Source organism: Ornithorhynchus anatinus, chromosome 2 (genome assembly GCF_004115215.2).
Source record: "Ornithorhynchus anatinus isolate Pmale09 chromosome 2, mOrnAna1.pri.v4, whole genome shotgun sequence".
Taxonomy (NCBI): domain Eukaryota; kingdom Metazoa; phylum Chordata; class Mammalia; order Monotremata; family Ornithorhynchidae; genus Ornithorhynchus; species Ornithorhynchus anatinus.
Window position 1 is genome coordinate 78,790,538 of NC_041729.1, and position 19,847 is coordinate 78,810,384.

A 19,847-nucleotide genomic window follows, 5' to 3' on the forward strand; every position below is an offset into this window, starting at 1 on the left:
CTCCCTCTGCAACTCGAGTCCCCACTTTCAAAATTTAGGTTGTTTTACACCATGAGGATTGAGCAGGAGAATGCAGCCAGGGACAGGTTTGCTAAGCATTGTGAATTTGACAAAAGGGTTGATAGAGGAGGTGAGGGAAGAGCAACTAGGTTTCCCAAACCAGGAAAAAGCTTTTGCTTCTTCCATGTCTCTAAAAAACCACTGTCCTTGATTTCTTATTTTAACCAAAGTGAAGACTTCTAATAGGCAGCTGGACTGCTGTCTCTTGGCTTTTGAATTGCAAAAGGTTAAGATGATGCAGATGATCAGCCCCTCTGTTACCCCAAGTGGCCATCAGAAACACAAACAAAGCTAATGTAAAGTCAGTAGCCCTCTCTGAATTGCTCCTACTGGGACCAATGATTGCTGTGGCTTACAGTTGCTTTAGCGGGATGGTTCCGGTTCTGTTTTACTGCTGCTTTTTTACAGGACGAGCAGGCTTTGGAAACAGTCCTAGCAGAACGGGCCTATCCGTTTTCCAGCTGGCCCCTACATCCCAGCCCTATTCCTGAGCCAGGGGAGCAGTGCCCTCTGCTGTCCTCGCTCCCCAAGCTGGCCACTGGCGGTGCTGAATCCAGCTCAGTACTTCAGATTATATTTGAAAAAGTTCTCTGAATTCAAGGGAATTATTCCATCTAGATGAGAATTCCACCCACTGATTTGCCAAAAAGCAAAGCGAGTTCTTATCTCCTTTTCCAGTATGCAGCTTGGGGTGAAGCTTTTGAGTCTTGCTAGGGGGTTTTCCAGTCCCAAGATCCTGCCTGCTTGAACTTCACATCATACAACCAGAAAAAGTGAAAAAAAGGAGCAGAGTTCGAGAGCCTAAAAGAAACAGTCTGTTGGTCATATCCACTCCTTTTAAGCCTCTCTAGCTGGTCCCTACCAGGAAAATGATGACAACGTCTCTGGTTCAGGACAACTGATGAGAGTTCAGGTCCAAGAATGTGTGTGGAGGAATTGATTAGAGTGCTACTGACTTGTGCAGGACCACGCAGACTCTTGTCCCCACCAACCATGTGAAGGACAGACCACGTTTAAATTCCTGCCTGTGCAGTTTCTCCTAGAGCTTAGTACAGAGCTCTGTGCATGGGGTGTAATATTGCTATAAGTAAACTGTCATTTGGAAATGGTGTGTGGGTCTTCCCCGTATTCCCTCTCCCTTCCCTTAACCTCTCAATTCGGTGATGAAGTCTCCAACTGAGAATGGTGGACAAATCTCAAATTTAAGTCCAAAGTCTAGGTGGAGGCTTGCCTTCTTTCCTGCTTGATATCTTCCTGCTGAGGCACAGAATATATTGGGTGAATACGTGGCAGGGGTGCAGCACAGGGTGAAGTACCTGAGGAGGTGATTTATGTCATTTAAGGACTAAGTGACCATAGTACAATGCCACTGATGTGCCTAAGCAAGGTGACCTAGCAGATGGTTGCCTTGGAAGCTGCTGTAGTCTTTGAACCAGGATTAGAACCCAAGTCTACTGATTCCCAGAGAGAGACACTTTCAATCTGGTAGTATTGCTGATTGAGTTTGCTAGATTTGGGGTGAGATCTGATGTACCAAAACTGGGAAAAAGGTTTGAGGAAAATTAAGCTTCCCTGTTTTGGAATGGTCATACATTGGGCCCTGTAAGCTAAGGATGTCACAGATAGAATAAAATTGGAATTCCAAAATGTGTATGCATTTGTATATGTGTTTTTTTAATGGTAGTAACATTCAATAAGTTGACAGTCAAATTATTGTATTTTGTCTTCTGGTTGTGGTGGGTGTGAGGTGAGAAAGAAAGGCAAAATTTTACTGTTTCCTAGATAAATATCCATGAAGAAAATTTCCAAGAATTATGTTTGAAATAAAGTGAAAAGCCAGATCTGCATTTGGAGATGACAATGTACAGTTCCTCAGGCAGTAAACTGTCAGGCATCTGGACTGATTTCTGAATATGTTGATTCTCTTATTCACAATTAGGTTATTTTTTTTTTCCCTCAACTTGAAGTTCAGGAGAAGCCAAAGTATAGAAACTGAAGTTAAAACTACTGTTATTTGGGGAAAAAAATCAACCAGTCACAGTTTATTGAGTGCTTACTGTGTGCAGGGTACTATACTAAGCACTTGGGAGTACAATATAAGGGAGTTGGTAGACATGCACCTGCTCACAAGGAGTTGACAGTTTAGAGGGGGAAACAGACATTAATATTAACAAATTACGGAGTACGTACATAAATGCTGTGGGGTGCAAATCCAAGTGCAAGGATGATGCCGAAGGGTGTGGGAGAAGAGGAAATGAGGGTTTAATCGGGAAAGGTCCCTTGGAGGAATTTAGGTGAAAATGTACGCTGTATAGGAGTAGTTGAATAGATTTGGCATCATGAAAGGGTTAAGATCACTATTTCTGATAGATAACCGTTAAGTCAGCTCTACTGATAAAAAGAATGAGACACAGGCAACTGGAGAAATTTATTTACTTTTTTTTCTATGAACAGTATGACGTAATTATAGACAAGTTTTGATACACAGGAAAACCCTTTTGTCCACCATATTTTGCTAAAAGAAACAGCACAATAATCTTTACACATTCATTTTTTTTTTAACAATACACAGCTTTCTCGGGCGGAAGCAAATTGCAAGAACATATTGGTACTGGTATATTACAGCTACTTACATTGTTTAAGAACAGCAATGGAGAAAAATAAGTTATTTAAATATTGATTTCATATACAGAAAGTGCAACATTGTTAGTTGTTATACGACTTGCTTGACACTTCTTGTTTCCCCTAAAGTTGTCAATTGAGAGTAAAGGTAACTTGGACTTTTGAGTACTATGCGTCGGCAAATAATACAGTATTACTAGTCTAGACAGCGGTGACTTGGTGAATTGACCTCTACTGCTGCACTTGGAGACCGTGTTTATGCTGTAGCATGTAATCATTTCCCATGCAGCAGTGCTCTCCCTGTGCACCCAAATCCAGGATTAAGGAGAACAGGCCCTCAAGACACTAATGAGGCTTTATCAAATCATTTGGCAAAGGGGGAAATATCAGGGGCTGGTTGCATTCCTTGCCATTCAGCTTCTGAAGTAAGAGACTGCCCACCAAGGACATGTAGAATCTTCTCAAGAGTTTTTTTGTGCTTCCCAAAAGCCAACACCATCTGAACCTTTGCTCAGAACTCTGTAGTTAGGTAAACTGATTGAAACCTGGATACAGCATTGCTGATGTCTCCTATAGTTTGTCTGTCTGACATCTACAGGCTTAGCCAATTAAAGCTAGGTAGAAGTTCACATAGAGAATTTTAAGGCTGTTGTAGGATCAAGTACAGTGCAAAAGGAGACCAAACAAATACAAAATATCAAAACCACATAAAAAAGTAATATTTAAAAAAATCTTCAAATTGAAAAGGCCACCTCACTGAACTACTCGTGGGTGCGGATTTGACTTTTTCGAGGCAGAGCAATTGTTTCAAAGGCAGAGAAGGCTCTGGAAGTATAGATTGATTCTGTGAATTACTTGAATCCTAATAGCTTTTGCTCTTCAGAGGTAAATATTTTTTAAAACCTCTGGGAAAGCAAATGTTCTTCAGTAATTCAGATGAGGAGGCTTGCTTCCCTGAATTTTGACAACTTATATTTCTTTCTTGGATCTCACAGGGTTCAATATAGAATATATCTGGCTTGATATAGATATAGCTGGTATGTAGCTATCACAGCTATACAGAGGTCATCTCTCTCACTCGCTTGCTCTCTCCCTCTCACTCTCATATTCTTATGTCCAAACTTCATCAAGGCAGGCTGGAAGGATTTCTCCACACATGTTTTTAATGTCCCCTCACATCGTGTCAAATCTACCCAATCATGTGAGCAATCTCCCACTCTTGTGAATTCCAAGTGGTAAACCCTGGGTAAGGCACATGAATGGAAGACTTCAGATTGCTTGCTGGGGAAACTTTAAAGATTCAGGGGAAATCTGGTGACTTTAACAACTGTCATGCTATATTCCAGCAACTTTCATTTCATGTGGCATTTCTGAAAACTGTTGTCGTTCCTGAGGAGCAAACACACTGTTTCCAAGTCTTTATCCCAGGATATCATCTGGTTTAATTAGCTATTTGGAAACACTCTTTGTTACAGAACAAAACTTTCAAACCTGTCTCATCTCGTTCAAATTCTTCTGGTTTCCTGAGATACATGCCTAACGGGGTTGAAAGCAAATGCAGAGATGCACTAGATGCAATAGTGAACTTTACTGGGATATTTTATCTCATTTATTTTGTTAGTAATTAAAAGTACTAGTAACTTTTAATCAAATCCCTAGTACACCATTTCCGTATTTTGAACTTGACACTTTATGCCTGGTTCAATGCTCATGGTAAAGGGTAAAGAAATGTAGAGTATTAATGACAGTAAAATCATCTAGCTGCAGCTCATAATTCTTGATGTTTATTGAAGAGGACAGAACTAACTGAAATCTTTTACATTAAATCTTTTGAAACTACTTTTCATGTTTTTCAATGTTCTAAACCACTAGCCATCTCCAAATGAGAAATGGGGGAATTAAATATATTTTGATGGTCTAATTCAAAGTGCCACAAAGTTTTTAATACTGAAATCTATTATTGGGAAATTAAATTAGTTTATACAGGTGGCTTATCTAAAACTCAAAGAATTTGGAATGGATATGGTCAGGATACCAAGTCAAAGCTGCAGAAAATTGAGCATAATGATTGACAATATAACAGTACTAAAATGATTAAAATGAAAAGCCATTATTATACATATATATATACACACAAGGAATGATGTCTCTTTAAATCTTAGATTGACTTCATTGAACCTGTAGTTAGTCGCTATCAAGTGAAACCCAGTATAATGCTTGTCTCTGAAAAGCACCTCTAAGTACATGGAGCGTGTTCAAATGAAGCTCTTCAGAAAGCAAATTTTTTTATGAAATCATTCCAAGTATATTAGACGGAAGTCTAAGCTGAGGATTTGGAAATAGTTACAAATCAGTGGAATAACAGTTAGCAACCACTCAAAAGCTTATTTTTAAGAAACTAAAAGCCGATTGCTGGAAGCAGTTATAAAATGACTCTGTTCCCTATCAAAGGAAAAAAAAAGTTCCTGGTGCATTCTGATTTAATTGTACCTGAATGACTGGAAGTGGTCAATGCCATAAACTAATTTCAGAGTCTATTACTTTGGCCTAGCTACAGCCTGTATGGTCCTAAACCTCTTTTTGAGACCCAAGAGGATGATGAAGACATGGGCGTTTTAAGCAGGTGGATAGCTCCCCCTTTACTTATCCCTACCCCACAAGACAAACTTGAGGAACAGCATCAGTGACAAGTTGCACCTTAATTCAAGTGTGCTTTGAAGAAAACCATTTGTCTTAATTCTTTGGGGGTTAGAGTACCACACCTCTTTTACCTTGTGGTGGCTGCTCTTGAGAGAGGGAAGATTCCCAGTCCACTAGGAAAGAGATTTTCGCTTTGTCATATTCATCTGTTGTCTCCCACTGGGGCCCTGATCTGGAGAAATTGCATCAGAGTAATAAGCACAGTGAAAGGGTGACTCTCATTTTGGCAGCACCAGTTTCACATCAGGTTACATGGCCTCCGGGTTCAGGGGCAGTTTGAAGAGTCTGGCAGCTGCTATGAGCTTGCTTAGGTGTCTCTCCTCTGTGATGCCAGCCTCCTGTAGGCAAGTTTGTGACAGAGAAGGCACTTTGCTCAGTGTGGTGAATCCTGCTTCAGTTAGAGTACTGGCATACATGGGCAGACCGATGGAAATCAGCCAATCGGAGATGGATGTTATACACCCGGGAGAGACTGGCTTCCTGCAGATTTCCGTGAGTCCTCCACTCGGAATCTGAATAGAGAAAGAGAGGCTAATGTTAACATTTTCACTGAAAGTGACACTTGGCTAATTGTTTTCATCCTATTTTTCCACAACATGAATTCTGCCAATCTTTGTTCTGATGAGATAAATTGAGGCATTTCCTGAGCTCCTAGCATGTTTTTTGTGAGTTGCAAAGTGTGATGGTGATATGATCAACTGTTTTCCTAAATGACTTTTCTCATAGCAGCTTTGTGCTTGTCACTTCATCCTTTTCAAAAGATGACTCAAAACTTAGGGGAGAAGGTTGGGGGGAGTAATAATAATAATAGAGGTATTTATTAAGTGCTTACTATTTGCCAAGCACTGTTCTAAGTGCTGGGGTAGATACAAGGTAATCAGGGTGTCCCACGTGGGGCTCACAGTCAAAATCCCCATTTTACAGATGAGGTAACTGAGGCACAAAGAAGTTAAGTGACTTGCCCAAAGTCATACAACTGATAAGTGGCAGAGAAAGGATTAGAACTCACGACCTCTGACTCCCAAGCCCGTACTCTTTACACTAAGCCATGCTGCTGCAATATCTACCTAACATTATTCTAAGGAAAGCTGGAGCTTTTTATGGCTCAGGGAGCCATTTATAGCCACAAGCATAAAACTTAGATAACCTTCTTGGCCAAATGTTGTTCTAAAAAACAACCAACAACTAAAACTAGATCAGCATGACCTAGTGGAAAATTACAGGCCAAGAAGTTAGAGGATCTGTGTTCTAATCCCAGCTCTGACACTTGCCTATTATGTGACCTTGGGCAAGTCACTCAGCTTCTCTGTACCTCAGTTTCCTCATCTGTACAATGGGGATTTAATACCTATTCTCTTTCCTATATACACTGTGACAGCCACGTGGGACAGAGACTTTGTCCAATCTAACTAACCTGTATCTGCCCTAGTGTTTAGAACAGTGCTGGACACATAATAGGTGCTAAACGAATACTATAATTATTAATGCCTTCCCTCATGATTTCAAGTCTCTTCATTATAAAACATATGTCCATTCCTGCCAATGTATCTCAGCAGAGTCTTTTTGATGAAACACTAAATCATGTTGCTAAGGTGATATGGGAAGACTGCAGCTGTTTCAGAGTTTGGCTAGTTAATATACTGACAGTTTCTAAGTAGCAAGTACCTAGCAGAGTCACATATTTCATTAAGAAAAATGTGTAGGAGCTCTGTACTTACTGCCATGCGATGCTGTTTCCTCAGTTGCTTCACCCGGATTTGGTCCATATTTGTAGCAATGTCCTTCTCAGGTTGATCTAAGTCTTCAGCATATCTCTGGACCAGAGCTTCAGGAATCCCACAGCGTCCATGCTGCAAATTTCCAGAGTAGGGAGACCAGGGAATATGAAGAAAGACATGATGATAAGTAATATTTCTACATACACTCACCAAACACAAAGAAAGATAACGGTGGTTGAGTCTTGGCTATGATCAAATCAATCAACCAAGCAATGGTACTTACTGAGTGCTTACTGAATGCAGAGCACTGTACTAAGAGCTTGGGAGAGTATATACAATAGAGCTCGTAAACATGTTCCCTGTCCACAAGGAGTTTAAAGTCTAGAGGAAGTGCTTACAAAGAACAAGGAAAGCTTCATCTAATGCTTTCTCTCCTAGAAAGGACATTTTGGCGGGATCACCCTCAAGATATAAAACCATCTCTTGCCTAGTTTCCACTTTCTGAATTTTGAGGGGAATTCTCAGACAAATGACAGCCATAGACTGCAATAGGTGTAGATGAATCATGTCGCTCCACTCCTTTAGCAGTTTTTTAGAGGATACGTTTCGGTTTAGGGAGCATTTGTATGATGACAGGCTGCAGGCAAAATTATATATCATTTTTGGACAATTCTACTGTTTAGACATGCTATCTGTCCTACGTACTAAAAGTAATTTTTGCAGTAAAGGCTAAATTACTGTGATTTTTTTCATTGAAAGGAATTAGGAATCAGTATTCTCAAAATTCTCCAAATCAATTTTCAAATTGAAAGTGTACGGACATCTGTAGAATTCTTCGTATGATATTACATTTAGTTATAATAATAATGACTTTGGTATTTGTTAAATTCTTAATATGTGCCAAACACTGTACTAAGCATTACAGTAGCTACAAACTAATTGGGTTGAACAGCGTCCATATCCCACTATTAGTTCACAGTCGAAGAAGGGAGAATATTTCTTTTTCTTGTCCTATTCTGGGAAATGTTTGGATTTTTCTCTTAAATGAAATATGTTGAACAAAAATACGATTAAATGAATAAAAGAACGGTGTTGCTTTGTGATACTCTGCCCAGTGTGCCACAATCTCCTCGTTCATCTTTAAATCCCAAATAAGACTATACAAAAGGCAGATCATCTAGGATTAGAGAATTCATGACAAATAGGTGGCTATTTGAAGCTACCTATTCTTTTCAAGTAAACTGCACTGAAATAGCTTCCTCAGGGAGTGACTTAAAATTGGAGCTGGGACAGTGAAGTCCATGAATTTGTGGAGAGAGTTGACATACCCCGGAAAGGGATCACAATTGCTGAAGGGGAAAGAAGAACTCCAGAAGTTTTGGGGATCTTTCAGTACAAAATCATTTTTATTTCCTAGTGGTCTTTGAAATGGGAAAACAAATGTAAAATTAGTGAAAATAAAGGAAAATTGATCATTTTTCTTATATTTAACCGTTGATTTAAAAAAGAAAAAAAAAACAATTGAATTTACTGAGTGCTTACTCTGTGCAGAGCACTGCAGTTAGTGTCTAAGAGAGCAACAGAGTTAGCAGATACAAATCCTGGCTCCCAAGGACTTTACAACCAAAAGATGCTAGGAACAGAGTATTTTAAGATGGTGGGTGGCTCTTGACCATACCTTATCTGAATATGGTTCCTCAGTGAGATCGATCCCCTCAGCTTGTAACTTATTTTCAATCAGCATTTCCAGATCTACCCCTCTGGCACAAGAGACCTTCCTCGTCAAAGCAGGGCCCAGCCGGACTCCGTGCTCTTGAACACTGGTCATTTCTGGGAGCTCCGACAGCCAGGGTGGCCGAATGCTTGCTGGGGGGCTGGGCTCCTGCTCTGAGGATGGCTTGCCCGCCTGCCCAGATTGACAGTCAGCAGAGCTACTGGGGCTGCTCTTTTTAACTGGCAGGTATGGGGCACCTGGACAGGGAACAGACCCAGTGTGAGGCACGGAAGGATGGTGGAGCCCATTGGAGAGGCGTTCCCTGCTCTTTTTGGCAGGAACCGGTGGCGGCTGGGAAGGATTTTTGGATTGAGTTCTTAGTTCGTGTGACCCCTTCTGCTCTGTTTCTATGCCTTTTGGGGGGAGCGGGAGATTATTAGTTCCTCCTTGAATTTTTAGGTGGCATGGTAGAGGCATCCTGGTTAAAGCGTGTTTAACTGAAGAAGGTTGGGATTCATAGCTTTTAGGCAGGAGCGGGGGAGGAGTTCCATGCACAGAAGTGCCAGTTGAACAGTCCACTTTCTTTGTTTGGGCCTTCTGAGGTTCAGACCATCTCTTGCTTTGGGTGAGCGGTGGGGCCTCCTCAACTGCACGGTTCCCAGGAACTGTTCTAGGCTTCCCGGTGGAGGTCATTTTTAGGGGCACCTCTGGCCCACCCTGAGGGGGGGACTCTGTTTCCTTGCCAGGCCCATCTTGTTCAGCATCAGGCTCCCCTTGGAGGTCATCGAGGGAGTGCGATCTTGGCCAGATCTCCGCTGTCTGGGGGCCATCCAGGGCTTCACAGCTCCTACAGATGGAAACGGGTAGGCTTCTGCGGTTTTTCTTTGCCACAGTGGCACAAGGGGGCTGGACACTGCTCTTAGGAGCAGGAGGGGTGTGGATGCCACATAGTCTGGTTTCCTTCTCTCCCCCTTTTAAAGCTTCTACTGATTTTGTTAAAGGCAGCGTTGGGTAGTTGGCCAGCTGATTTCTGCTGAAGTCCTTAAAATTGGGCTCGGTCGATGATTTGGTGGGCAGAGGTCCAGTCTTCCGGGTCTTGCCTGCAAATCAAGACAGTCATTTTCAATTGATTTTTACCAAAAAAAATCCCTAGAACCAATGCTTAAAATAACCCTCTGACAGAACATATTTCAGGGGAGTGGCCTTCTTTCACAAGTTACTGGATGAGGAGTTTTTGGTTTTATTTGTAGGGGCTTCCCAGTGGTTGAAAGGAGATTAATGTAACTTTGACCTACTGCAACATGTACTGTAAGAGGCAATGGGACAAAGTTTAATGTGAGACCAGCCTCGTTTTGAAGTCTCTGTGGCACAGGATGCTAGCTCCACTGTCATCTTTGTAAAAATGAAATGCTGGAAGATTGCTGGTCTTAGGTTGATTTGTCTAACCCCAAACTCATGTTTTTAGAAAAAATCACTGCCAAGTGGAATGGCTTTTCAATCTCTCTCTCTCTCTCTCTGTCTCTCTCTTTACTCCACATCCCCAGAAATATTTCATAACATGCTAGATTTACTTTCTATCTGAGAGGATTTAGATATTCACGTATATTCCTAACTTGAGTTAGAGAGATGGCCTTGTGGGCCTCAAGAATTCCCTATCAGCCCTAGAATGAAACACAACTTTGTAAGTCACAGAACTAGAATGAGAGCTTCTGCCATTTGACTCTTCTGGGAAAGATGAGTTGAGTCCCAACTTCCTAGGCCACTGGCCACATTAGAAGTAAAGACTTTCTCCCCTACAGATCACTGTACTCCAGCCAGTGACTTCACTTTGGTCCAAAAACAGAATCCCCCATCTTCAAGGACTACTCTCCCATCCTGTCTCTTGCTCCTCTCCCTCTCCCTGGCTCAGCAAACGGGAAGTCAGATAAGATCCAGAAGCTGATTCTACTGTGAAATCTGCTGGCAGGTCCTTTCTGAGGTCCCCAATTTGTTTCCTTCCCTGTGCTTGTCTGCCCCTTGCTTAAGGACAATGGGCGCCCAACTGTTTCCAGAACTGGAAATGAGGTATCCAGCAAAGGAAGCCTAGAGAATAAGTTTTGAGTTTTTGATATTGGAAAAAATACATTCAGAAGCAAGGCAGATTTCATAGTGTTTGGTAGTTCTTAATGCAAACTATAAATGAAATGGATAAAAATCAGGCAAGCCCTAGAATTAGAACATTGTTATTGGTGTCTAAACTCTCCAGTGGAGCTTGGACTTTGGGCATATAGGAGATGCTGTTCTAAGGTTAGTGCCAAGGAGCAGTTGCTACAGCAGTTCGCCCATCAACACAATGAGCTTGGAGCGGATGGAATTCCAGTTCCCCTTCCACCTGTCATCAGATTTGTTGCTAAGGGACAATCATAACATTCTTTATCCTTCCTGCTTCCCTCTTCCTCATCTATCTTGAGTGGCCAGGAGCCAAACTCTGCTCCTGCCTTCTCCTCAGGGATGACTAGGGTTCCACAGTAGAAGGACATCCATGGATGTTCCTACAGCTTCCCAGTGGGATGAAGAGGGTCTCCCAGGCTCTCTAGCCACTGAGTATCATGATCCTCTGTCTGTAATCAATCAATGGTATTTATTGTGTGCTTACTATGTGCAGAGCACTGTAAACTTCCTGCCCCTTCCTAACCTTCTACCCTTCCTCTTTTGCTCACAGGTGGTTGCTGAGGTGGGTGCTTTGAGGGTCACAGTATCAGCCTAGCGTAGCTGAGTAAGGACAAGAAGGATGAAGTTAAGATCCTGCCCATCTCATAAGCCAACCATGAACCTTGCCCTTTCTTCTCACACACTTAGTCAATCTGTGGCTTAATGGAAAAATAATGGGACTGGGAGTCAGAAGACCTGGTTCCTAACCCTACCTCTTCCACTCACCCGCTGTGTGACTTTGGACAAGTCACTTAACTCCTCAGTGCCTCATCTGTAAAACAGGGGTTCTTACCTGTTCTCCCTCCTCCTTAGACTGTGAGTCCCATAAGGGGCAAGGACTGTGTCTAAATTGATTATCTGATAACTATCCCATTTGCTTGGTATAGTACTTGGCACATAGTTCTTAGCAAATACCATTATTATTATTATTTGTTGAGCACTTACTGTGTGCAGAGAACTATACTAAGTACTTGGGAGAATACAATCATCATCATCATCATCAATGGTATTTACTGAGTGCTTACTATATGCAGAGCACTTTACTAAGCACTTGGGAGAGTTCATATAACAGGGTTGGTAGATCTATTCCCTGCTCATGAGACACAAACCCTGCCTCAAAGAATTTACAGTCTAGCAGGGGAGACGGACAAATTACAGGTAGGGGAAGCTACTGAGTATAAGGGTAGGTACATAGCTGCCGTGGGGTGAGTACCTGAGTGTTTAGTGGGCACTGACTCAAATGCACAGGTGAGGCACTAGGGAGAGAAAATAAGAGCTACTTTGCCCTGAATTCTAGTATTGAATCCAGTTCTTCCAGGGCTCAAGTTTACTCCCTGGTAGCTGTGTGACTTTGGCCAAATCACTTAACTTCTCTGTGCATCAGTTTCTTCATCTGTAAAATGGAGGTTGAATGTAAGCTTGTTGTAGGCATGGAATGTGTCTGTTTATTGTTGTACTCTCCCAAGTGCTTAGTACAGTGCTCTGCATACGGTAAGAGCTCAATTAATATGACTGAATGAGTATCTGTTTTATTTCCAATTTAGACTGTCAGCCCTATGTGGGACGGATTGTGCCCAACCTGATTATCTTGTATCTACCCCAGATCTTACTTAATATACTGCTTGGCATATAGCAAGTGTTAACAAATACCACAGTTACTATTATTGTTATTAGCAAGGTAGGTGCTATGGAAGGAGCCTTCACTCTTTCAGGTCAAGGGGATGACTTTCTGTACTTCATTGAGGATGCACTGCTGCATTTCATGAAACAGTCTCCTGGCCATCTGGAAGAGTTAATGCTCCTTCTAAGGTACCTGACTCGCTACCAGAGAATAAATTAGATGTATGGAGAGTGGGCTCAGCATCTGTATTCTTAGGGACCAGGTTTTCATTTTGAGTGCAGGGATGAAAACGGAGAAGGAGCCTAGAAGAGAACTGGCTTCCAAAAACTAATAGGCCATAAAGTCACCAATTTGAGTCCTTTCAACCCTTAGTGGAAACTCTCGGGTCTAGGTACCTAATGCCCATATTTTTCTTTCCTATTAGTTTGCTAAATGATTTTCCAAGAAGGTCACATAAACATGCTTATCGTTGAGCATTTATTATGTACCACATACTATACCAAGCACTGAGATGGATACAATATATGTAGCTCAAAGTTCTTGTCCCAGGTGGGTCTCACAGTCAGAGGAGAACAGGTATTTAGCCCCTATTTTATGGAAGGAAACTGAGGCACAGAATAGTTAAGCAAATTGTCTGTCACAGGGCAGGCAAGTGGTGGAGTCACACTAGAACAGGCCTCTTGATCGTTCCACTGGGCATTGCTGCTTCCCTTAAGCCAATGGTGGAAGCCCGTCAAACGGCAGGGACTGTCTCTATCTGTTGCCGACTTGTTCATCCCAAGCGCTTAGTACAGTGCTCTGCACATAGTAAGCGCTCAATAAATACTATTGAATGAATGAATGAATGAGTACTTTGAAATGATGATGATGTTTTACTCTTAGAGTGAAACATCTAAAAGCATATTGGAATAAAAAGTGACACTTCTGGAGTTTTGTAATTTGGGCAATAATCTTCAGAAAGCATGTATTATTCTTACTGAGATCCATTTCTTGAATGACATTCTGAATTAAATTCCCAACAAACCCCATCCCCCTTCACCCTCTCTGACAAAAAACCCCCAATCTAGTTCATCTTCTACACTTGGTAGTGTAAAAGAACCAACAAGAAATGAAATACTATAGATGCCATAGCTGCATGAAGGTTTGGAGATCATTTAGTTTTTCTTTCTTTGATTTCATCCCAACTTCAATTTACTGATATGACTTTCTGGTACAATTAAAGAGATCTATCTGGGATATATTATGGATCTGGCATTGGGCTAAATAATGAACACTGATTGCAGTTGTTTACCAAATCATGAAATCTGGGCATGTTTAACTGCAATTTTCAAATCTTTTAAAACCAACCATACACTTTAGAAAGGATGTTTTTATCCTCCCCTCTCATTTTCCAAGATAGTATTAGCTAGGTCAGAGCAGGAAAAAAAAGTGATATGCCGCTGCTAGTCATTCATTCTTTCATTCAATTGTATTTATCGAGCAGTTACTGTGTGCAGAGCACTGTACTAAGAGCTTGGAAAGTAGTCTCCTCCTTAGGAATGGCTTGGTATTCTGTTTGGGGTGGACATGTCTCTTTCAGAAACTACTTCTTTATTGAAAACAAATGCTACAGCTTTAGGTAAGAGGACAAGGAAGGACTTTATTTCTTGAAATGTCACATTCTTATCTAGGTTTTACTGTGAAGATCATCATAAAATACGCCTAAGAGATTACTTGCTCCATAGAGTTTTCATTGGTTCCAACCCTCAAATACCTTCATAGAGATAAAATGATACACAAGGTACCATCTCTATTGATGCAAGGGATTTAATCTGGAATTAACAACTCAGCAGCACAGGGGTCTGAGGTGACATGATAGTACTGTTTAGTTTTGCACAGCTTTTTGGGCCGGGCACTCAGCCTTCCAGTCCCAAGTCTATGGAGATCCTGTGAGCCCCACGTGGGACAACCTGATTCCCCATGTCTACCCCAGCGCTTAGAACAGTGCTTGGCACATAGTAAGCGCTTAACAAATACCAACATTATTATTATTATTATTATTAGCCAAAGATCAAGCCTTTCTATTCCATTAGCTCCCCTTGTTCCACCACACTCAATGAAACACTGGCATCTCTCCTGAGCAGCTAATAAGAGAAGAAGGGGAGAAACTGAGGAATAAAGAGATTGCCTAAGGCAAAGAATAATCAAATGTGTTTCCAGGTGGCAAGTGGTCATCTGAAATAAATAGATTAGAATCCAATAGTGCCTGCAATTCAGAACTGACTCTTGCATCCCAGACTCATTTTCACCATTAAATAGGAATGCATCCTAATTAGGGCACTTAGATCAAACAATCAGTGAGATTTCTGGAGCATTTACTGAGTGCGGAACACTGTAATAAGTGCTTGGGAAAATATAACACAGAGTTGGCAGACGTGATCCCTGCACCTTAGAGTTTACAGTCTAGATCACAAGGAAAATGCAACAGAACAGTTCACGCTTTAACAACCTCTCCATCTCTCATCTTTAATTTTTTTAACAGGTTTTGTGCTTGAGAAAAAGGGTTTAGTGGTCAGACCGATTCGAGGAAGATCGGAGACCTGGAAAATATTGGTAGAAAGCTTTTAAAGTGCTCAGTTAATATAAGGTAGTCCAAAATGATTCTATGCTTTAATCTCATAAAGTTCTCATGTTCTGAGATGCTGTGTGAGTCACTATTGCTATAATCAATTCCTCTGGGCAGTTTCTCCAAACTGGAGTTTCAGAACCAAGTCTCCTCCATCATTCCTCTAGGGAGACTCCATTAAGGTTGCTTCCTCAGTTAGGACTCTGACCTGGCCCAAGAGCTTGCATTGCCACTATTTGAGGTGCTGATTCTCTTCACTCTTTACTAAGGATGTGCAATTTAGATTGAGTCTGAGCAGCTGGAGACCAGTGGAAACAGGAACAACCCTTGCTTAAGGGGAAGCCTTATTTTCAACAAAACAGCTTGTCCCCTAACTCTAAACAACAGATTTGTTCAAACTTGTCTGATAGCCCAGCCCTGCCTTCCTTGAGAAGCAGCGTGGCTCAGTGGAAAGAGCCCAGGCTTGGGAGTCAGAAGTCATGGGTTCTAATCCTGACTCTGCTACTTGTCAGCTGTGGGACTTGGGGCAAGTCATTTAACTTCTCTGTGCCTTAGTAACCTCATCTGGAAAATGGGGATTAAGACTGTGAGCCCCGCGTGGGACAACATGATCTCCTTTTATCCTCCCCCAGAACAGTGCTTTGCAGATAGTAAGCACTTAACAAACACCATTATTATTATTATTATTATTTATTCCTGCCGGATGCTGGGGACTGACGGTCTTGAGGTAGTGGAGTTAAGGGAAAGGGCCTCTCAGATGTAACCCGCAGGACCACTTTCCTGATGTTGGTTCTTAGTTCCCACTGTTTTCCTACAGCTCCAAACCTGCTGGGTCCCATAAGGCACTACAGCTGCCTGTCAGTCTTGGAAGCAGCCAGGATGACTTGCTTTCCAGCCTGAAGAAATCACTTCCTAATTGAATTTGAAAACACAGAGTGGAAGTGATTTCCTCTGGGTGGGACCGCAGCAGTCTCACAGATGTGCTGATGGCAGGGTTTCTGGGCCAGGCTTGAAGGTGGGGCACAGGGCGCCATGAATCTTGTCTGCAAGGTGACAGCTCTTGCTGGCATTAGCTTGTGTCCCAGGTTAGGGTTGCCCCACACAGACGAGAGTTAGAGGAACGAGATATTTTGAGGGAATTTAGAAACCTGGGACAGATCAGCATGCATGCCTTCATTTTCATTGCAATTCCAAAATGCGACCTCCTTTAATCCAAAAATACTCTCAGTAAGTGAACCATATGGTTTGAATCCCCGTATCAAAATAGAGGTATTTGCTCTTTGCTGCTTGACATTCTCACTGAAGCCCACATTCTCATTGAAGCCCCAATACATCTGGCCCCCTACTCCATTAAGGCATAAATTTGTTGGTTTGAGAGGGCTCATCATATCAAGATAGCCTTCACTATTTCTAATTTTCATGTTTGCATTGTATGCATAAATATATTCTCACTTCAGAAAAAAATAGATATAAATTAAAGGCTACTGTTAATGCTGGAAGGTAGTAAAACGTATCTTTACCAAAAGTCAGGGTTATAAATAATAACACTAATCATAATAATAATAACTGTGTAAACTTATTATGGGCAGGGAATTTGTCTGCTAATTCTGTGGCACTGTACTGTCCCAAGTGCTTAGTACAGTGCTCTTCACATTGTGAATGCTCAATAAAGACCTGTAGTTGATTGACTGGTATTTACGTGCTTACTATGGGCCAAATACTATACTAAATACTGGAATAGATTATAGGAAATCGGATCTCACATCGGACTCAGAGTAAAGTAGGAGGGAGAACAGAAAGCTGAATAGATTGAGCAGGAAACTGAAAATATCAAAATAGACTTTGAGATAAAACTGTACCCCTCATTTTAAATTAGTATGAACTCTTCCCCCTGGGTATATTTTTTCACACTGACTTTTTAAAGTTTTTCCTGTGGTAAAAAGAGAGATTCTTCTCAGAAAAAAACCCCAGTCCGAGGGTTTCCCATCCTCCTCCATTGGATTTAGTGCCTGCAATGCCAAATGCTATACAAAATAGTGTGATCACACTTTTACACAGCAAGGTAATGAGTTGCATTTTTTTCTGGTGGCTATTTTGTGGAAGAAACAAAAGGCTTAGGTAGTAAGAAAGACACAAGCGCAAAATGCAAAACGACACACACACACAACACCAAGCTTTCTAACGTTAGAAGGCAACAATACCAGGACATTACAAATACTGTATTTTAGTTCAACCATATTTTCTGAAATGTAATTGCAAAACAAGGACCCTACACTCAAATTTCCATATAAGGGAAGAAGGAAGGATCTCCTACATTTACAGTCTCTATTAACATTTCATTAGAATACATTTAACAGCTGTACTCGAAATAGCACTTATTTCACCAGTGCAAAATACTATGACTGTCATGCTGAGGTCATCAATCAAGGTGAATTCTTTGTTTCTTTGTAATGGTTAAATGCTCTAGGGTAAGCTGAGGTCCCAGGATGAGGGAACATACACCTTTAGAACAAGGAAACATTGACTGGGCCTAAGTAATCTTGCCTAAGACTTAGCCTAGCCCTTTCCAATCCAAGGGGGAGCACAAAATAAAGGATCTTTCTCAATCTGGAAGTGGAAGAGAGAGTGGGCTCTAGAATGTAAGCTGGTTTTGTGGGTTGGGATTGTCACTGCCAGCTCTGTTGTACTTTACTCTCCCAAGTGCTTAGTGTAGTGTTCTGCACAGAGTAAGCACTTGATGATGATGCTCTCACTTACCTATACGCCAAAAAACAGAGAGGGACCTTAAATTCAGGAGCAGTTCTGACTACCTCTTATAGAAAAGTACAAGTAGTTAATTTTTGACATCAGTTTTGAGTTCTGATTCTCTTTCTACTTGAACATAGTTTTGGTTTCTGGGAACTCTGCAGAACCCCTGAAGATGGTTGCAAATACTTGAATACCATCTGGATGGATTTAGAAGTCAAGCTGATGCCCAGAGCACTGGCTGGGGTGGAAGGGAAGAACATGCAAGGTAGCAAGGAAGCCAAGGACGCAGCAATTCTGATAGCTGAAGCACAAATGCACAAAGGCTGCGAGACCCCAGAGCAGTGTAGGTCAGGGGTCCCCATGGCCTCAATTACCGTTCTCCAGGTTTTCACTGCTCTCATAGCAGCCAGAGTCCCTGGGCGAGCATCCACTCAGGCCCTGGCTGTCGATTAGAAGCTTCTCTTGAGAACCAGACTGGTCACTATTACCTAGAGGAAGATAGAAAACCAGAATGAAATAGAGCCCTCCTAAAGTCCTAAGTCAATCAGAAATTAGCATGTTTTCACATGCCTGAGGAAAAAAGCTTCTGGGTTAGAATCAGAGCAGAGGACAAAGTGGGGAATAAGGGATGATCTCAGAATTTTAAAAATAATCTGAAAATCCCTATTAGGAGATGTAATAATAATTGTGGTATTTGTTAAGTGTGGTACTATATGCCAAGAATGGTACTAAGCACTGGGGAAAACACAATATATGCAGGTTGGACATAGTCCCTGACATACAAAGGGCTTACAGTCTAATGGGGTGGAAGAACAGGCATTTCTTTGTACACATCCCCACTTTACAGATGAGGAAACTGAGGCACAGAGACATTTAGCATATAAAAATAATCTACAAAAAATAAGAACCCATACTATGTATGAGAATTTGAATTCAAATACCAAGACTTCCCCAGGCAAAGAGGTTTTCAGTACCCATTAACTGGGAGTCAACTACAGTGACCTAAGCACTTTGTGGAAGTCAAGTAATACTTCTTGATGACAGAGTGGAATTAATTTATTCAGGCCATTACTTCTAGTGTGTAGAAAGGAGCAGCTGCTTAGAGTTTCCTCCCTCCTTGAAGAATCAGTCCTTTGGGGATTTTTCAGAGCCCCATAAGGCTCTTGTTTCAAGTTCTTTAACTCAGCAGCAGTTCCCAAAGCAGGACTGACAACCACATCTCAAGAGGCAAAGAAATGGGCAAAAGTAACTGTGTTCACAGAGAAGTGATTGGCTCAACCTTTTTTAAATGCTGGTTGTGATCATTTAGCATTGGTTGAGTTGCAATCTTTTCCTTCAGACAAATTAAGAACCATCAATCCATGATCATCAAGATACATTAGAAAAACGGTTCCCGGGAGGCTGTCCTACCATACATATCCCATCTGTGCTTATTATTTATCCATCATCTCTCTCATATGGGAATCATCAAGAGGAAATCCACACTGGTATAAGACTTCTAAAGTCAGAGGGCCTCAAAGGAGGAATCCTCTTATAAAAGTAACTAATGCAGAGCTAAATATCCAGGTCCAAGGGAGAAAGTGAAAGAGTGCTATAATTCCTGAAGGGAGAAAGTCTAAAATGATGTTGCTTATTGGATGTAACTTGGGGCTAAATTAGTATTGTCCAAAGCCTTGCACGTAGTAAAGGAGATCGCAGCCTGCTCTTGAGTGGTGCTCCCAAAAGGCTTCGGGTCTGGACCTAATGGTGGAATCAAAGATTGATGCACACTGCAACACTCTTCGGAATTTGCATTAGACAATAGGCTTGTCCTTGCTATAGCCCAGACAGGGTTGGCTGTGTGTATTCTGAGCAATTTTGAGTAAAAAC

The 19,847-nt window shown here is 41.6% G+C and overlaps 1 protein-coding gene and 1 non-coding gene across 8 annotated transcripts in view; both read right to left on the reverse strand.

Annotated features, from left to right (window-relative positions):
* Positions 1-2,475: 2,475 nt before the first annotated feature.
* Positions 2,476-19,847, reverse strand: part of SASH1 (SAM and SH3 domain containing 1) — a 913,623-nt gene continuing 896,251 nt past the window's right edge. For all 7 annotated transcript variants that reach the window (XM_029056633.2, XM_029056623.2, XM_029056651.2 and 4 more), the window contains 4 exons: positions 18,353-18,466; positions 8,779-9,914; positions 7,101-7,232; positions 2,476-5,894 (listed from right to left, as the gene is read on the reverse strand). In XM_029056633.2, coding sequence (XP_028912466.1) covers positions 5,631-5,894; positions 7,101-7,232; positions 8,779-9,914; positions 18,353-18,466 — 1,646 coding nt within the window. In that variant the 3' untranslated portion in view covers positions 2,476-5,630. The remainder of the gene's footprint in view (positions 5,895-7,100; positions 7,233-8,778; positions 9,915-18,352; positions 18,467-19,847) is intronic.
* MIR1334 (microRNA mir-1334) lies at positions 16,102-16,216 on the reverse strand. The gene has a single exon (NR_034639.1). It is a non-coding gene; the product is annotated as a microRNA mir-1334 (primary transcript).